At 30.7% G+C, this 12721-nt stretch overlaps 2 protein-coding genes and 1 long non-coding RNA gene across 4 annotated transcripts; 2 read left to right on the top strand and 1 right to left on the bottom strand.

The window, feature by feature from the left end:
* Positions 1-1367: 1367 nt before the first annotated feature.
* LOC126852851 (gem-associated protein 5) lies at positions 1368-7867 on the top strand. 2 transcript variants are annotated; one of them, XM_050598094.1, is made up of 16 exons: positions 1368-1532; positions 1891-2225; positions 2320-2669; positions 2834-3148; positions 3227-3491; positions 3587-3815; positions 3876-3957; positions 4034-4412; positions 4661-4958; positions 5035-5244; positions 5332-5470; positions 5550-5807; positions 6036-6246; positions 6446-6658; positions 6807-7236; positions 7370-7867. In XM_050598094.1, the coding sequence occupies exons 2-16, from the start codon at positions 1914-1916 to the stop codon at positions 7729-7731; spliced, it is 4053 nt and encodes a 1350-aa protein (XP_050454051.1). In that variant the 5' UTR covers positions 1368-1532; positions 1891-1913; the 3' UTR covers positions 7732-7867. The 2 variants fall into 2 exon arrangements, with proteins under 2 accessions (XP_050454051.1, XP_050454050.1); XM_050598093.1 differs by lacking the exon at positions 1368-1532 and adding an exon at positions 1784-1801.
* On the bottom strand, positions 7857-10266 carry LOC126852855 (nucleoporin Nup37). The gene is made up of 4 exons (XM_050598100.1): positions 9861-10266; positions 9461-9658; positions 9022-9389; positions 7857-8339 (listed from the first exon to the last, which is right to left on the bottom strand). The coding sequence occupies exons 1-4, from the start codon at positions 10008-10010 to the stop codon at positions 8087-8089; spliced, it is 969 nt and encodes a 322-aa protein (XP_050454057.1). The 5' UTR covers positions 10011-10266; the 3' UTR covers positions 7857-8086.
* A 372-nt stretch (positions 10267-10638) lies between these two features.
* On the top strand, positions 10639-11736 carry LOC126853037 (uncharacterized). Its single transcript, XR_007687901.1, has 2 exons — positions 10639-10804; positions 11214-11736. It is a non-coding gene; the product is annotated as an uncharacterized LOC126853037 (long non-coding RNA).
* Positions 11737-12721: the final 985 nt, after the last annotated feature.

Raw genomic sequence — 12721 nt, 5'->3', positions numbered from 1 at the left:
AAACCTAAATATTTTACGAGATATTTTATATTTTATATCAAAATATGTCAGATTAAGATATAAATAAATACATTCGAAAAATACTTAATCAAAAAATATTTTATTATAGTGTTTTGAAAAGCTCTTCAGGTAAGTTACAAGAATATACAATAAAAAATAATGGGGGATTCCATTTAAGAAAACATCGACCATATTTACCTAACCTTGAAAATGTCATTCAAGGTCAAGTCCATATTTTTCATCATATAGCCCTCTTCAAACTATGGAACTTTTGTCTGAAACATTTTTTTGTATCTTACATATTTTTCGAGATATTTGCCTGTGGCATTTAAAATGGGACACCTTGTATATGTAAGCTGCAATAGTGTTTTTAATTAGATGAATTAATTTATCGGGAATCCACTTTATCACGCGCTAAGATAAACGCGATTCTCTGCGCTTTCTATCACTTTTCATATCAATTTTCGAAAATTTCTGCAAAAATTAAAATACAAATAATTGAAAATTGAAAAAGCTCGCTTTATTTAAACAAATCAAATTTTTTTTTTTTAAATAAAAACATCTTTTGGAATAAAATTCTCTCTTTTATTATAAGAAAATTTATAAATCTCGTTGAAAATTTTTTATATGATCTTTTATCAATGTCTTTTATTAAATTGTAAAGAAAAATTAAGATCAATTTTATTTATGTTTTCTTAGGAACAATTAATAGAAAATAACCTTTTTTCTATGCAATCCTTTTATATATTCTGCATTTAATTTTGAAAGATTATCTCTTCAATTTAAAATTTGAATGTTATATATATTATATTAATTTAACATTAAAAACAACTGTCAGAAAAAATAGCGACTAATTAATTAAATGTGTTGGAAAATAAATATTTAAAAAATATTATAATGTTTATTAAATTAATTAATTTTGTTTACTTTTATTAATTAATTATATTAATATTATATTATATAATATTTTATATAACATTATTATATATTATATTAATAATAATATATTAATGTAATTAATGGAAAAATACACTTATAAAAATAAATAATAAATTTGACATCTATCGTCGATATTTATAAAAATAAAAATTAAAGATTTGACGTTTCTCGTGTATATTTTTGTTCGAAGCGCTTTGAATTTTTTACGGTTTTATGTAAAAGAATCGCTCAAACTTTATTTACATTCGATACAAATCTATATAAAATCGATATAAACACGTATAAAAAGAAATATAGGATCTTTTTCATGCAAGGACATTAAAATATATTTAGCCCCTTTAAAGAGCCGTTACAAACACACACACACACACACACACACACACACACACACACACACACACACACACACCACCACACACCACCATACACACACACACACCACCGCGCGCGCACACACACACACACACGCACGCACGCACGCACGCACGCGCACGCGCGTGTATTTCCTCGTGATTCTCGCACGTGTATATTAACGATTGATCGACACCGATACAATTAGTGAACAGAGTCGTTGTAATATAACGTTTAACAAGGTAATTTTTAGAAATCACGTTACTATATCCGTCTTCTCCGTCGTCGTCCTGATAACAGACTGACGCAGTTATAAATTTCTTACGAGATTGAAGTTATATATCGGCGACACCGGTTAACCTTCAATCAATAATAAGACCGGTTGTATATATGTATATATATATATATATATATATATATAAAAACATTGTGAGAATATTTAAAAAAATAACATCACGCAATTTTGTGATATTGTTTTATTTTATCTTATATATTTTTCCCGATATAGCACGTAATTCTTGCGTCATGATTTTTTTTCCTAGAATTATTCCCTCCACAAAATTTTATTGTAATATTATTTTGTCTCTTTCTCGTCCACAGGATATTATATAAAATACAGCAGGATGAACGAGATAGTGTTACCACCCTCGCCAAGCTGGTATCTGAGCAACATTCTTGCTTGCTCAAAACGTGGAACCCTGGCATTCGGTGCCAAGAATTATATCATTATTGCAAGGCAAAAAGAGGATTATCCAGGTCTACAGTATTCGATAATTAAGGATTTTGTTAAGGATAAGATAACAGCAGTGGCATTCTGTCCTAAACTCGACAGTCCGGATAGTCCGGAGTTACTGATTTCTGGTAGTGATGAGGATAAGATCAAAATTTGGAATGTGGATACATTAGAATTGGTCGTGGAATTTTCTTTCAAGGATGTAAGCGACAAAGTATTGCTCTTATATATTAGAAACAATGATTTATCTCAATTTATTAATGCGACTGTAATTCTTGTATTTTTTCTTCATTCAGGGCAAATCAATTGTAGGAGTTGACTGGTCAGCCAAAGATAACAATCTTGCCTATGCGGTAAATTCAGAAGGCTTTCTAATGTATTGTTATATATCATTTGAGACGTGCAAGATTATACCTCTAGGCAAGCTGACCGCTACATGTTTGGCTTGCTGTCCCCATGACTCGAATCTTGTAGCGATAGGTACCAAAAGTGGATTAATTTATATTGTTCAAAAAGAAACGATATTATATAAACTTAGAGGACACGATGAGGAAATAGTCAGTTTATCATGGTGTCCTTCGGATGTAAACGTCTTGAGTGGAAATGATAAGAGGGACCTACTTTTAGCTTCCGGTGCAAAAGACAAGTAAGACAAAATTTTTCTAATATTTTCATGTCTCTACAGCTTATTGAATTAATTACATATATGAAATATATGCAAGTATTATATATAAAAATAATCAGATAGTCTCTAAAGCAAAATACTATTGTTATATTATTTTCTTTTTGCTCTTTTCTTCTTCTGTATAGATCGGTGTTTATCTGGAAAGCTGGTGGAGATGGTAGATACGAGACTGTGATAAATATGCCGCATGCGCCATTCCCTAGTTTTTCTCACAAAAGCAAACTCGGCACGACTGGAACTTATATTGCTGTGTGTTGGGTGGAGCCCAGAGTGCTTTTAACTTCTTCTCTTTGGGGTGAACTTCTCTGTTGGTATCTTTCTACAAATAAAAGCAAGCCTACGTGTAAATTATTCCATGCACACCACAGCAGAGGATTGTTTTGCATAGCCGCTGTACTCAAAAACAATTCAATATCTGACAATTGGAGGACGGAATCTGAGTGAGTGAACTTTATGAGTGAGCTTTATGAGTTGCGATGAGATGTGAAATATTCAAACTTATCTGTGTAACATTTTAGACTCACGGTTTGGACTTTGGCACAAGATCGCTGGATTATATGTTGTAAGCGAAACAGCGATCCTACTGAATCGGCGATCCTAGAGTATAAGATTCCTACGCAAGGAGGATTCATCTATTGCATGGGAGCTTGTTCTATCGATACTACGCGTATTGCATTTGGCGTTGGAGACGCGATGTTGCGTCTGTGGAACTTGTCTGAACCTCACGCCAAAACTTTCGATATTGTTCTGCATTGGCAGAAGATAAAAGGGAAGATAAGAGCGGTAAAAAGTTCTTTCTCTCCAGGAGTTTTTTTTTATTTTAAACTTAATTTTCTTATGCGAGAAATAATAAATAATATTGTGTGCAAATGTATCAGGTGTCATGGTTCCCTGATGATGAAAACATAATAGCCTTTGGTACTGGAGAAGGTCGCGTTGGTGTATTCGACGCAATTGGAACTTCTAATAAGCCACCTATATTGTACAGGCAGTATCATAGAAATACTATTTACAAGCTCGAATGGGCTATGCTTGGACCGGATTACTTTTTATTCTCCTGTGCAGAAGGAGAATTAGTAGCATACAAGAAATCCGCGCCTAATGATGGTAGGATTTTGACGCTCCCAGTTTTATCACATTGTTTCCTTATCGCAATTTATGTTTCAGAACCCAAGTCCATAATCAAGGAAGGATGCACGGAATTTTCTTGGAAATCCAACTTTTGCTTAGCGATCGCATTAGAAAATGGGTATAAGTCATACATTTCGCCTAAAACATACATTTTAAACTGATTGCATCAAATACACGAATGTTTGTTCTTTCAGATCAATTAACTTCTATGATCAGAATCTGAAGAAACACAAAAATACGATACACTATTTTAGATCTATGGTGAATTGCTTGGTGTGGCATCCCGAAAGTACAACGACAGATGAATGGACATCGTCAGCTGCCAATTATTTGGCAGTTGCCTCCGATTGCAATATAGTAATTTTTGATATGTCAGAGCTGATAAAGGAAATGCAGATATCGAATATCGAGCATTGTATTGAGAAAGAAGACAGTAATGAAGAACGCAAGCTACACGCAAGTTACAAGATTGTAGCAACGTTAAATGGACACATCGATAAAGTGGTGTGCCTAGCTTGGAGTCCGCACTGCAGCGGGCACTTGGTGTCCGGTAGTTACGACAATGTCGCACAGGTATTTGATTTGAAAATATACGTACATATTATATAGCAATTTATACAGTCAGATTAATTTGCCTCATTGTGTGTAATTTATTAAATTGAAATTTATTGAAATTTATTAAAATTGATATATTAAATGACTATATTATTGCAAATAACAGATATTCTATCTAAGAATCATTTCTAATGATAGAAAAAGAAATGAAAATACAAGGATATTATATATAATTATAAAAATATTTTTCAAATATTATTTTCTAGGTTTGGAACGTTAAAAAGCAGGAGCTGATGGGCACATACATGGGTCACGATGGACCCATTCTATGTTGTATGTGGAGTCCTCTCAAACCACAATTGATAATGACCGGCTCGTCGGACTTTATGTTACGCATGTGGGATTATACTTCGCCAGCGCAATCGCCGAAGCAAATGTCTGACATTAAAACGAAGAAGAAGCAAAAACAGCAGAAGCCACAAAAGAAATTGCCACAAAGTAAAACGAATGAGGCGGAAAACAATACGACTATATCAAATGATCAACCTATCGTACATAAAACAAGTAATTATAATTTCACAGTATAATTTCTTAGATACAATTGACGTATACAAAATGACATCGAAATTTTTGATTGCAGAGTCTGAAGTAGTGGTACCAAAGAAAAAAGAGAAAAATTTATATTTTAATGAATACAGCAAAGTAATAAATGACAAATCCAAAGTTTTAAATTTTATTACAAATGATATAAGAAAGAATCAAGAGCAATCCGAAAAAAATAGCAAATCTATCGCAAACCTATCGCTATTCTCTGAAAAAGAGCATCTTTTAGAACTCATTAATCACGAGAGTAAGCTAAATTATATTTATTATGCATATTACTGAATTTGATGAATTATTAAAAATTTGATGATTATGATGAATTATTTGTTTGCAGAATTAACACAAGATAGTTCAAACGCCGCTACTGAGATGAATATGTGGTGCGACAATCTACGAAACAATCTACTGTGCGCGGCTAAGGATCAACAATTAAATGACTTTCTAATATCGCTCGCGCCTAGCGTTTCTATGAAGTGCGTGCAAATACTTCTTCTGCAAACATTTAAGAAAATATTTGAAAAAATTATAAATATTACTTATACAATTTTACAGAATGTGGAAGGAGATGTGCGAAGCGTACGCGCATCAATTAATAAGGCAGTGCAATGTGGAGAAAGCAGTGTCATATTTACTTTGTATACACAAAATTTATGAAGCTATAGAAGCATTTTTAGATGCTAATATGTTTAAAGAGGCTTATGTGCTTGCGAGATGCAAATTGGACTCCGATGATCCGTTTTTGAAAAAGATATTAGAATTATGGTCGGAATGGGGTGTTTTCAATGGTCTTCTGGAGCAAGCAGCTTATTGGTAAAATAATTAATTTTATAACTTTTTTTTATATAAATTTTATATATTGGTAATTATTGTAAGATTTTATATATATAGTATATGTAAATGTATATTTTATAATTGAAAATTATCTGTGAAATTTGCAAATCACATGACATTGTTTTGCATAACGTAAGTAATTAATTACATTAGATAATTGATGTTTTAAATTAATATGTGATTAATATTTGATGTTGCGTACATCAGTCGCGTAGAATTAAAGCAGTTTGATAAGGCGGCAAAAATTCTTGCTCGTCGGAAAGATGTACATTGCTTGGAGGTAGCGTCCGAATTAGCGTTTCTAAGCGGTGACGAAGGATATGGTATATCCTTAATTATGGATGCGATGACACGTGCTCTTATCAAATCAGATTGGTCGAAAGCACGTTCTCTTATCGCGGGTATCCGACAGATTCAGGTAAATTATATATATAAATAATTAAAAATTATTTGCAGAAAACGAATATTATATACACACATATATATATATATATATATATATATATATATATATATATATATGTATATAAAATATCAATATTAATATATATAAATTATAAATTTATAAAACACTAAAAATTTTTTTGTATATTTGTAGTATATTTGTATATTTGCAGTATTTAAACGTGCATATAGATGCTCACGAGGCGATTATGAGCACATATGGAAAACAAACTGAGCTTGATTCAATGCGAAGGTGGTTGGGAAAAACGGAAAGCCATGGAGTATTACAAACTCTTGAAATGAAATATGATGCTTCTTACTTTGACGCCTTATGCAAGAATGAAAGTATCAATGCTGTTCTGAAAAGTGAATCAAAAGATACAATGGTGAGAGACAAACAGAAACAAGTAAAAAAAAAACATAGATATCCTTTCTCATAAAAAACATTTTCAATATCATAACAATATTTTCGATATAAAATTTTTAAATGTAACAATGGTACACTTATATAATTAATTAAAATAACATTTTCAGATGCAAATGAAAGCTACCTATCGAATAGCTATAGCGGCTACATGTGACGCAAAAGAGACTCGATTGAAACATTTAGCAACAGTATTAGGTGACGTGTACGAGTGCGAGGAGATAGCAGTCGAGCATGGAACGGCGACAAGTGAAAAATTCTTCATTCAAATTCTCGCGAAAATAGATATTAGAAAACCAACGGACGAAGGTAGCATCTACGCGAAAAGCGATTATCCCGTGTCGCAGAATATACGCGCTTACTTATGTATTGGTCTTCTAAATTGGTTGTTAAATTATGAGGATCAGTTGTTAGTCGAGGAAGAAACACAATTTACGCAATTGATATTGGATTTGCTGGACGATGCCATAAATGAAACAACCTTATCTTATCAAAATAAAATTTGTAAACTTGGTCAACTGGAAGATCAACTTTCGCTCTGTTAGTTTTTCCTTTTTTAATTTATGACACTTGTTATAGATTCAACTAATATACAATTACATATAGTCTTAAGATTCGTCAGTTTAATAATATTTTTTAATCTTTTACATGTATTTTATTTTAAATATTGCAGTGACATTGGATGATGATGTCGAAAATGATGACGCTTGTAAGAGAATTAAAGAGGAGATCGAGAAGCTGAAGCTTGATGAGAACAAGTTTAGGGAAGAACGAGTTTGCATGCCGAATCCCAAAATCGTTTTCAATAAAGCTTGTTTACTTGCCAACAAATTAAGTGATGATATTAATCGATTTCTACTTTTACATTCTTTAGATAAGTTAGTTAAAATAAAAGAAATTAAACTAGAATTAGAGCCTGAACTAGAAGAAAGTCCGGCAAAAAAGCTTGAAAATATAGCTCAAAAAATAGACGAAAGTACATTGAAACAATACAAAATAGAAATAAATAGTTCTATTAGTTCACATGAGTCATAAAGGAAGAATATATTAATAGTTTTATACGATTATAAATAATATCAGGTGCATTACAAATTACTTTTATACATTCTCTGTATGTAAATTTGATTATTATACAGTACATTTTATAAAAATACATTTCTTTTCTATTAAATGTGAAATTTTATCTCGGAAAGTGTTAACCCTATTACAGATGCATCATAACAATAACGATTTTTTCAGAATGATTAGTTTAGAGAAATATTAAAGTATAATAAAAGAAATATATAATTGATATCTCTTCTATAAATTATATATGTAACATCATCTCTTAAATACTTTTTATAGAGTTCAAAGATTTCTCTTTTTACGTATAAAATCGATTTAATGTGTCTTAATTTACATTCACTCTCCAGAAACATAGTTCTCTATCACTTCCGGCACAGACATAAGGCAATTTATAGTGCCAAGTCATACCACCAACCAACTTCACTTTCCCACATAATATCACTTGTTTGGATTTAAAATTGAAAACTTTCAACAAGTTATCTGGCCAACCAATGCTCGCGACCAGATTTTCGTTCGTGTGTGAGAATTTCACTGCTAAACCACCTTCTAGATGAAGTGTTCGCTCATCAAGGGGACGGCTAAAATTGAAAATAAGAATAAAATAACTTTAACGAAAAAAAAATTCGCATGTGCATACTTATAGAAAATCCAATATGCCTACTTCCTAGAAAAACATGGAAAATCTGGAATTCTCAGGAAATTTTTTTATACCTGAAAAAATCGGGGAATTCTCATGGAATTTTGTTAAGACTCAGGAAATTTAAAAAAAAAACTTTGAATTTTGCTTTTATATTGTAAGTAATGGATGTCAATAAGCCATGTTGTGAATTACATGTTTAAAATATATTATAAATATATATCTATCTCATTCAGTTTGCATATTCAATGTCTTAACAAAATATTAAATATGCAATATAAATATTCTTTATTTTAATTTTTAATGAGAAAAAATAAAAATGTTATGTAAATTAAAAAATTTTTTTTTAACGAAAGCTATTCAGTTTTATTTTCAATACATTTGTAAATCTAGCACTTGAAACTTTAATGCCTTTGTGGTTTTCCTTCGTATGAATGAAAAGTATTAGAAACACGTATAATAAAAAAACTTTTAGGAAATGTTGCATCAAAAAATGTTTAAAATATTTTCTTTACCTGAAATTTTGTACAAAAATACTTGGAAGATCAGGGAATTTTCAGAGAAATATTTTACAGGATTTTAGTAGACAGCCTGGAAAGTTTTAAAATCAAATTTCTTTTTACCTTGGTCTAGATACATCCCAGAGTAATAATTCTCCGGCAGCCATCGATACAACTTTTAAAGGATTTGGCGCCCAGTCTGCCGCAATCAAGGGAACAGCCCCACAATCAAGAGACATGATCGCTTGTTGACTTCTGACATTGTACATACGTATTAAGCCGTTCTTTTCCGCTACTAAAAGCTTGCCGGATTCTTCATTGTGCCAACATACGCTCGTACCAGGCGATGTCAAGAAAAATGTGGACACACATTTCTGATCCTCTTTAATTGCCCACAATTTACACGTATGATCATCGGAAACCGATGCTAACAATTCACCCTCTGGTTCATAAGAAATTGCATTCGTATAATCTTTGTGCCCTTCTAAAATCTTCAAAATATTCATTGTCGCATTCAATTTCGCAAAACTGTAAATCCATATAATTCTGTAAGCATCCTTACCTCGTACACATTGATGTTATTTAAATTGCTATTGTACAATCTAATCTTAAAGTCCGCACCAGCGACACAAAATGTAAGAATTTTGGGAACAACATTCAAGGAGGTTTCTGGACTCCACGCGATTGCGTGAGGTCTTGTATCATGATGAAATGTTTTGATAGGATTGTACGCCATGTCTTCCACAGCGTCATCTTCATCCTGTTATTTAAAATGTACGTATTAAAAACTCTTTGTATAAAATTATACAAAAATATAATATTGCAATTATATATAACATTTCCTTTTTACAACATGAAAATATTCTCGTTGACATACATTGCACTCTGGTCGACAATTTCCTGCCAGAACCATAAAACAATAATCAAATCGCACAGTAAAAATCGCCAGTCTTTGCACGAACCTGAAATCTAACACTAGCAACGACAATTTCCTTGGCGAGGGCGATGCAGATCAAATGTTGCGACCATTCGTACGGCGACAATTCCACGCAGTAAATTCGCTCGACGAAATTCCGTTTAAATGTAGGCGGTGTAGTGAGTGCCTCGTCCATTCTCTCTTTCTGTCAGTATGTTATGCACGCGTGAAAACTCAACCGGCATAACCTCACATAACCTTTTACAAGCCGTACCGCGTGACAGATGGTAATTACGTTTTATAATCGATCAATCGTTAGCGGGAATTCTCAATCATATAAATATTTCGAAAAAATGATTTGAGCTAAATTTAAAAAAATCAAACACATGCAATTCGTTCTATTCTCTTTCTAGGATCGCGAACGGAATTTAAAATGCCGACCGGTATCGAGATCGATTGGAAAATTCTCGCGCATGCGCAGTGAGATATATCCTAGCAGACGCTGATTTCAAAAATGTGTTATATATCTTTTTTTATATATTTAATATAAAATATATAAAATATATATATTATATATAATATATAATAATATATTATAATGTATATTTTTATATGTAGAATGTGACATTTATTTATTTTTTATTTATGTATTTCGTACAGCAGCACCTCTACGTCCATTTACAGCCGCTTGGAACACATGGCCACGTCCATTTTTGATGACATGATAAAACAGCCGATTGGTTGGTTCATTTCCGTGCTACGTCGATTTTTAAGCGGGAGGGCGCACGTGCACGTGGTATAAATTTAACCCTAACTGTCTCTAACCTGACTCGTATACATGGTGCACCTTATAATTGGAATTCTGTCTTAGAAGATATTATTTATATGTATATGTATATTTTTGTCAAAATATTGAAAAATATTTTTGTCGAATATAAAATTAATTTTTACGAAGGTTAAAGATTTGATATTTAAAATTCTTTAAACTGGGTGTGTGTATAAGGACATCACAATCTTGATAGAAATGAGTTTGAAAAAGATGTTACCGATATATCTTTCACTTTATATATTTAATATATAACATATACACACTAATATATATATATATATATATATATATATATATATATAATAAAATATGTTATAAAATATATAATAATATTATATAATAATGTATAATATATGTATATTATATGGACTGCAGGAAGCATACTTATGCACTAAAAGTATCGTTCTATCTTTGTTATTTAATATAATTATATTTAAAATTGAACTAGGACAGAGTTCATTGCACTAAAAACGTGCTTCGAAACGCACTCATCATAATTTATATTTTTATATATAGAGCTTGACATTTATTACTATATTTTATATATTGAATAATATTTGTTTTATACAGGCACAATGGCTAATCACATGGCACTACTAAAGCTCTGCGAAAGCAGGGCTTTAATCGTTTGGGGCATAGCATGAATCCTGAATGTCTCATGAAAGGATTGAAAGGAGTTGCTAAAGTACGAACAAAAGTGACTATTAAAAGATTATAGATGTATCGTAATCAGAAACCAAAACGCAATCGTTCTGGAAAGATTATTAGCCCTGTGCCTTTTCAAGGCTGGAACACTTCTGGAACTATGTCACACATGGAACCATCTTGGGGATGGTTTGGTAATTCGAGAGTTATCTCGCAGAGAATGCTCTACAAAAATTCCAAAATGAATTGGGTACTGCTATAGAATCCCTAATGTTGTAACGTTGTCAAGTTGGGCAATTTTACCATGTGTTCGAAATTTAACGGCAACTGCTCTCTGATGCATCATCATTCTGTATTAAAACAAACAGTATAGAGCTATAGGCATTATGATATAATAATTTACGACATAAGTTAAGCGACACACCGATTATTATACAATAGATCTTGTTATTCCTTGTAAAAAGTACTGAATTTTATTAGCATTAACTCACAATAAGCGAATTAAGAATTTATTCGGTTTTATTATATCTTAGCCCCATGCTACCAGCTCCCATATTTTTATAAACAAATTATGTCTTTTAAACAGATGTAATAAAATAAAAATAATCTAACATCCATATAATATGGCTGCCTCTTTTTTCTGTATTTTATACCCCTATGTTTTCACAAATTATATGTACAAGTATAATATTCGTATATACGTGTCGCATATCAAAATAATTTATATAGTCAATATCATTTTTAATAATTATTGATATATAGAGTAGATAATAGAATAGTATTATATTACAATTTTATATCATCGACAATTTACAATTCCGAAAAAAAAAAAAATTATTTTAGTTTATATATATATATATATATATTACTATATATACTAAAATTTCATATTTTTATTTTGTTAATTTAGAAAAGCTGATTAACCATTATTAAAAATAACAAAAAATATAATAGTATAAAAATTGTATCTTCGATATAAAATTTTTTTTTTTTCAGAAAAAAATTATTTTATTTTATACATAAATATATCTATAATTTACTATATATAATAAAATTAATAATTAATTAAAGATATTAATAATATTTAATAATACTTATTGATAATATTCAAGAATATAATTATTAATTGAACATATTTATTACTTAATATTATATTCCATCTTCTTTTTCATTTCTCTCTCTCTCTCTATCTCTCTCTCTCTTTCTTTCCCTCTCTTTCTTTTTGGAGAGCTTTACTTAGCTCAGTTTTATAATAATTATTGAACTAAATCTTACATGAAAAATATAAAAAATATGTTTATAATATGTATATACAATACATATATATTTTATAATTTTTCTTGTCTTTATTTGAAATAGAATTCTTTTAATTTTGTTTTTGTAATAGAAATATATTTAAATTATAAATTTGCTGGGCTGTAAACGGGCTTCTC

This window comes from Cataglyphis hispanica, chromosome 11 (genome assembly GCF_021464435.1).
Source record: "Cataglyphis hispanica isolate Lineage 1 chromosome 11, ULB_Chis1_1.0, whole genome shotgun sequence".
In the NCBI taxonomy this organism is placed as follows: domain Eukaryota; kingdom Metazoa; phylum Arthropoda; class Insecta; order Hymenoptera; family Formicidae; genus Cataglyphis; species Cataglyphis hispanica.
This window is presented reverse-complemented; position numbering and strand designations above follow the sequence as displayed.